Raw genomic sequence first — 6528 nt, 5'->3', positions numbered from 1 at the left:
GCACTTGACAATATCCTCGAGTCTTTGAGTCAAGAGTGTGACGAAGGATGTTGCAAGCTCTTTGCAAGTCTGAATTGATTGCCATCAACTCCTGTACCACTCCCATTCCATCAACCTACAAGACACGTCTCCATTCCCTCTTCAAACTCGTGGGCTGTGCAGAAAGTTTGAAACTGTGGCTGTTGGCCACCAATCTCCAGAGCTTATCACTGTGCTCTTGTCTGTAGTGGATGAATAGATCCATCCGGTGCGCATGAGAACTTGTTCGTCGTAGGCAAAACTCATTCATGCCAATCACTTCTTCCAGATCGACACTCTTCGAGATGACGCGGGCAATAACTCAGCAGTCTGGCAAAGAGTGATGTGGTTGCCTTCAAGGTCAACACCTCAGACCCTGTGTTGAATTTAATGTCTTTTCGCAGCAGACATCCGATGTCTTCTGCTTGACTTGGTCATCTTGTCCCACAAATTGCGACTCCAGATGATTGGCGTTCCCTACAAACGTTTTGTAAGCTTCCATGCCATTTCTCTGTGCTAGGATACTTTGGTGAACTTCCGCTGGGATGATCTCCTTTGACATGAGTTTGTACATGGCAGCCTCTGCAGTCCGAGTTCTCGCTACCAGCCTCTGTTGATATTAATTGCAAGTGTCTAACACTACTTCAGCTGGGCACGGAGCGTTCTTGGCGAGCAAATTTTGACAGAGTTGATGCTGCTGTGGTGGTGCAATTGTGCTAGTAGTAGCTACAAGTCGTTCTGACTCATCAGCAAGTCATGCCAGCTCCGGAGCAGTGAGACAAAACTTCAAGAGCGTTGCTGGAGATGTTGTTATTCCAGAGATCCCTCCTTGGCCTTTCGTTGATTTGTTGAGGTGTTCAACACATCGCCTGATCAACACCAATTCGTATGAATTGAATACGGTTGCTGGTATTCACTGCAAACTCACCATTGGTAAAGCTCTGCCATAGATCTGCATCAGAGGTTTTTATGGCATCCATGCGTGCGATGAACTCTGGAATGTTTTGAGCATAATCTAGCCTGGCATATGCAAAAAAGTACTTACAAAGATGCTCAAGTGATACCAAGTAGAGGTGCCAGTTACCTTCCCGTATAGCCTTCTGGAACTGTAACAGTGTCATCACCTGCCGCATGTACATCCTAGCCCATTGAAACATTGGGTCTGTCTTACGACTAGCGTCAAACTCTCGTAGCTGTTTCTCAAGATTGAAGGATTCTATATTCATTTTGAATGCCTAATGCGCTTCTGCAACGCCTGTCTTATCCCGGCATGCTTCAGTCAGCTGCTTTACGCTGGCTACCAAGGCGTCACGTACAACAGGTTGATCCTCAAGGAATTTCTCCATCCAGAGATCGAAGAGTGCCTGAAGAGTTAACTGGTGCGCTTCGATCGCTCTGTTGTAATGATTGCCATTTAAAATCTGTGATACATGCAGTCACGCTACTGTACAGATCTGCTTCTTGCCATGCGTCGTCAAGACCTTAAATTATTTAAAACATTTATAAAATTATGACTTGATTAGATATGTGTCTTGACTAGAAATACAAAGTTAAAAACTAAAATAGAGTCCGATTGCGTTTAAAAATTTAAAAATGCGTGGTAAGATTATATATATTTTTTGATAATAACGTCGAAAACCTGTTTCTATCCATCATCCATGCAAACAGAGTTCAGATGAAAAGTTGTCTCAACTATAATTCATTTGGTACCCAAACTCTATGAACGCATTTCGATTATACGTTTAAAATAATGTTGAATACCAAAAAATCATACAAATCGCTTTAAAAAACGCCGCCATTTTGAAATTCAAAATGGCGGCCCTACAAAAACTGGCACCCATTTTTTTCTTAATCAGTGATGTTTCTAGGTGTGTTTAAACATGGGTGCCAAGAATCTACCCAAAATTTTGCTTTTTATACATAAGCCCACAGACTATCTGGCGGGCACTATCGCTTCATAGTGCCTGCTGCGTTATCCAATGAGATTGCAGCGATTTATCACGTCATGCACTAATATATAATAATAACATGAATAATAATATGATTAATAATTATGAATAATAATGATTAATAATTAATAATGATTATATCAAGAGTAAGATAATATAGATTCTATATTATCTTATTCCTGATTATATTATAGAGATCAGTGGCCAGCATAGATATTGAAGAGAAGATGATGCTATGGTGCCAGTCTAGCTGAAACAAAATAGCATCTCTTCAGAATGGCGGAATTAACAGGTAACGTTTGTCAACAAACCGATAAAATTGCATTGTTTATAGTGGTTTAATACCTTACGCGTCGTATATCAGTACCACATTAAAGAGTGGCGTGGCAGATATAATTTGTAGGCCTATATTAGCGCTGAAGCTAATTAAAGCAAAAATAGACGCGATGTGTAATCAGTCCTCGCCAAAAGACAAAATCCTTTACTGGACATTCGGTCCAGTAAAAAATAGATTTTTACCAGACCGAATGATAATGATATGTTACTGGACCAAAAAAATATTGAAACATTAAAACACATTCACATCTCTGTTGCTTTTCCTTTGTGGACATATCTAACATATATATGCTTTCCTGCTCATCACCAGCTATGTCTGTTGACCCGTCCATGATAAAGCTGAAAAAGCTAGCATCGTTTATTTTTTCATCCATTGCGCGTACGCGTGACGCGTACAATCAGCAATGCATTGCTTGCCAGCTTTGTCATTAATGTAGGTTTCACCTATTTCTAGGCCTTTGGCCTTGTCCAGTTGTGTGATCCAGGTATAATCAATGATAGTAATATAAACTTCCCATGATAGTTCACACACACGTCGCATGTCATCATTTTCTTATCTTTTATCATATAACAGCTAATCTCTTCCTATCGCTTTCCCACACCATAGATTAATTTGGTACACGCGTATATAAGATAGCCATAGGCAGGGATATTAGAGTTAGGCATAGTGTGTGGTACTAGCGTACCCGTAGCCTCTGCGTGATTAGTTGATGTAATGTTGCCTGACACACGGTCTGGTAAAGCCAAATTTCTTGTCGGACCCGTGCAAAAATCACCGGTTTTGTCCGACGGTCCCACGCTTTTGGCGAGGACTCTGTGTTGTCTACGGTGATACTGAGTGATAGCCGCAACCGCTCGCGCTGTATGCGGCTAACGCGGTACCCGGTCTAATTTGGAGCTTTTCTGGGTTATGCATATTTATTAATTTAATATGATATTACAGTAAAAATAGGCCTACTGAACTGTGCTCATGGAAAACTCGTTTAGGCGTTTATACATGAACGCGTGGTTACTTCGTGGATATTGGTTTGGCTTGTGTCAGTTGTGATTGTCTAGTAATTATGCTCATACTCATATTCATAGGGTCTATGTCCCCCAGGTTACTACCGGAACGTACCCTCAGCTACCCTGGTAACTATTTGATATGGTTAGGAGTAGGCGTAGGCGACTCCTTAGACTCGTTAGTGGAGTAGGCGAGGTACTGTCCGGCATATTAGATAGTACCAGGGTACGTTCCGGCAGTACCCTGGGGGACATAGACCCTCTCAGCTCTAGTAATATTAATTATTATTATTATTAACACTACAGCTTCCTGCAAATCTAAGACAAAGTTAAACTGAAAGTTTTAATAAAACATGGTAGAGTACATCATGATCATCATGATGTAGTGATGTACCGATTCCAGAGGCTAGAGTTATAAGGCTATAATAAATCTCACAAGCGATTTATTATAAAAACGTTAAGTGAATGTCCAATGCTCTGTGTTTTAAATCCGTGTCAGTAGCAGTGCGTATAGTTTACAGGCCAGGCAGATATACCCTGCTCAATCCTAGAAAGGGACCCTGGTTTAGAGAGATAAATAAATTTCTCAAACTGTGAACTGTGGATGATAAATTAAGCATATCACATTGGCCACCCCTAGTGTGGTCTATGACTATGGTGTGGTGAAAGCTAAAAAATTTGCAAGTGGCTTTGAAACATTTTGCACCGTATAACATTTCAGAAAGTCGACCACCGTGTGCTGGGTGTAAACGGAAAATTTTGGATCAGGAATTCATACAAGCCCTAAGCACTGAATGGCATACGTGGTGTTTCAGGTAAGATTTTAAATTGCTATTCAATTTGTGCATATCACAGGCATGTAAATCTTACCTTGTTACTACAATAATTTTGTCATTATGACGAGTCGTGTACATTTTTTGAGACATTCAGGAAATAGGAGAGAGGGTGTGGATTTCTTTCGCAGTTTTTGCAGGTACAATCACGATAATCGCTCAATTTAATGAGTGAAGACCTGATTAGTTTTACAAGTATGAGGTGCAATGCACAGATAAGAAGTGACTTTTCACCAGATCTAGTGTTTCAATTGCTTTATTACGGTGTTTCTCATTAGTAGACATGGTAGTAGAGATAGCTTCTAATGCGATAATTTTTCTTATTCTTGGATGCATTAGAATCGTATGGAGTGTCTTTGATTGTTGCATTCTGGTGTGGGGTTATCCACAGTCCCTCTACTTATGCTGGGGTCACTCCTTTAGGGCTGTCAGGCTGCAGTAGTGGCTGCTTTCGTGATAACTGTCAGTATTCGTGTAAAACTTAGTTTAACAGCCTTACTTAGAGTATTTATTACCATCAAAAACATTAACTTGAAGGTATGTATAATGCTGTTAAAGTTCACAGTCTGTTTTTGTAAAATCTGGTAGCATTTCTAGCCAAGCTGTGTCTAGGCAACACATGCTGCGTAAATCCACAAAGTGGTTACTTTCGCGTATTTTAATTCTCTTGATTGATGACTGGCAACATATGGCTGCCATTAACTTTATGGTACCTGCCCAGCATTGCTAGCATCATAATGAAATTACATGATTTATTATGCAATCACTAGTTTCACAAAAACGTGCAAACTGGAAAACTGTGCAATTGGTTGAGATTATGGGATGAAACGTGCTATCTGGACTAACTCAATCATGGTGGCTACACATGGCTTTGCGTGAAAATGTAGTATTTGTCTCGGAAATACTGAGATAAGTTTAGTGTTCTCTCTCTCTCTTCATATTTCAGCTTGGAATGAATTTCTCAGCTTTGGTCATATTTGACTTTTCGCCGTAACTATCCACTTTGTTATTTATCTATCTATCTGTCTGTCTGTCTGTCTGTCTCCGCCTATCCTCTAACCTGTATATCTTGCTCGAAAAAAATATAGGAAAGTGTACAGGCCCACAGGGTACACCGTGAAGAATTAAACGTGCCCACGTGAGCTGATTGCTCGATTAGGAAATTCCCATAGTTTTAATATGTCGATGTGAAAACATGTGAACTGGGGGGGGGGGTTGCTTTAAATTCATCACTTGCGATTCTGTTGCATCACTCTATCTCTTAATCATTTCATCAATCAAGCCACGTTAAGGTATGGACAGGTATTATTCAGGTAGGTCTAATGAAGCGGTAGATCTACCTGAGGGGAGGAGGAGAAACAGCCAGGTAACCGGGTAGTTGGCAACTGCGAGCGCTAATGAGCCATCGATGCAATTAATCTCAAGAATGCATAATTAATGTTTGCCGTGCAGTTCACCTCTGATCGAGTTTTTATTAGTTTGGCTTACGGGCGTGTGTGTATCTCTATACTGAACGTGATTGCTTACCTTCCCCACCTAATTGATTGATTGATCACGTTCTTGATATATTTGTGCCGTAGGCGCATTTAGGTGCGCGCATGTTGTGTGTGCGTGCGTGTTGTGCGTGCGTGTAGTGTGCGTGCGTGTAGTGGGTGCGTGCGTGTTGTGCGTGCGTGTTGTGTGTGTGTGCATGCGTGTAGTGTGTGCGTGCGTGTTGTGTGTACGTGCGCGTTGTGTGTGCGTGTGTGTAGTGTGTGCGTGCGTGTTGTGCTCGCGTGTTGTGTGTGCGTGTTGTGCTCGCGTGTTGTGTGTGCGTTTGCGCGTGTGTGTGCGTGTGTTCGAAACCAACCTGTGACATATATCTCATGCTAAAGCCAGGAAGGCCCATGACCAAAAATATTACCGCGAGAAAGAGAAGTCAAACAAAAACCTGTGCAAATGTTTGCCGTGCGAACGCGCCTGTCCGGCTTGACAAGCCTCCAATACAAGCGTGGAATGGGGCGTGTATGCATGCTGGCGAAGTGCACGCCGTGTTTTTCATGGCGCGTGTATTTTCGAAATGTACAAACGACGCTGAGAAACTTGCGACAGCGACTTGAACTAATCTGCGACTTCGTTTGCGCTCCGTACCTTGAAGTCACGGAGTCTTCATCATCTCTCTCTATCTCTATCTCTTATAGAGATATCTATCAGTATCTATCATAATCTATCTATCTATCTATCTATCCATCCATCCATCTATCTATCTATCTATCTATATATCTATCTGTCTGTCTATCTATCCATCCATCTATCCATCCATCCATCCCACCCATCTATCCATCCATCCATCTATCTATCTATCTATCTATCTATCTATCTATCTATCTATCTATCTATCTATCTATCTA

At 41.4% G+C, this 6528-nt stretch overlaps 1 protein-coding gene across 1 annotated transcript in view; it reads left to right on the top strand.

Annotated features, from left to right (window-relative positions):
* Positions 1 to 2192: 2192 nt before the first annotated feature.
* The window catches only part of LOC106811075 (LIM domain kinase 1-like), a 30089-nt gene continuing 25753 nt past the window's right edge, over positions 2193 to 6528 (top strand). Inside the window, exons 1-2 of the mRNA XM_014814601.1 lie at positions 2193 to 2259; positions 4027 to 4120. Coding sequence (XP_014670087.1) covers positions 2244 to 2259; positions 4027 to 4120 — 110 coding nt within the window. The 5' untranslated portion in view covers positions 2193 to 2243. The remainder of the gene's footprint in view (positions 2260 to 4026; positions 4121 to 6528) is intronic.

The sequence above is a fragment of the Priapulus caudatus genome, unplaced genomic scaffold (genome assembly GCF_000485595.1).
Source record: "Priapulus caudatus unplaced genomic scaffold, Priapulus_caudatus-5.0.1 Scaffold502, whole genome shotgun sequence".
NCBI classification, from domain to species: domain Eukaryota; kingdom Metazoa; phylum Priapulida; class Priapulimorpha; order Priapulimorphida; family Priapulidae; genus Priapulus; species Priapulus caudatus.
The sequence above is the reverse complement of the archived record's forward strand: the minus strand, read 5'-3'. Positions and strand labels throughout refer to the sequence as shown.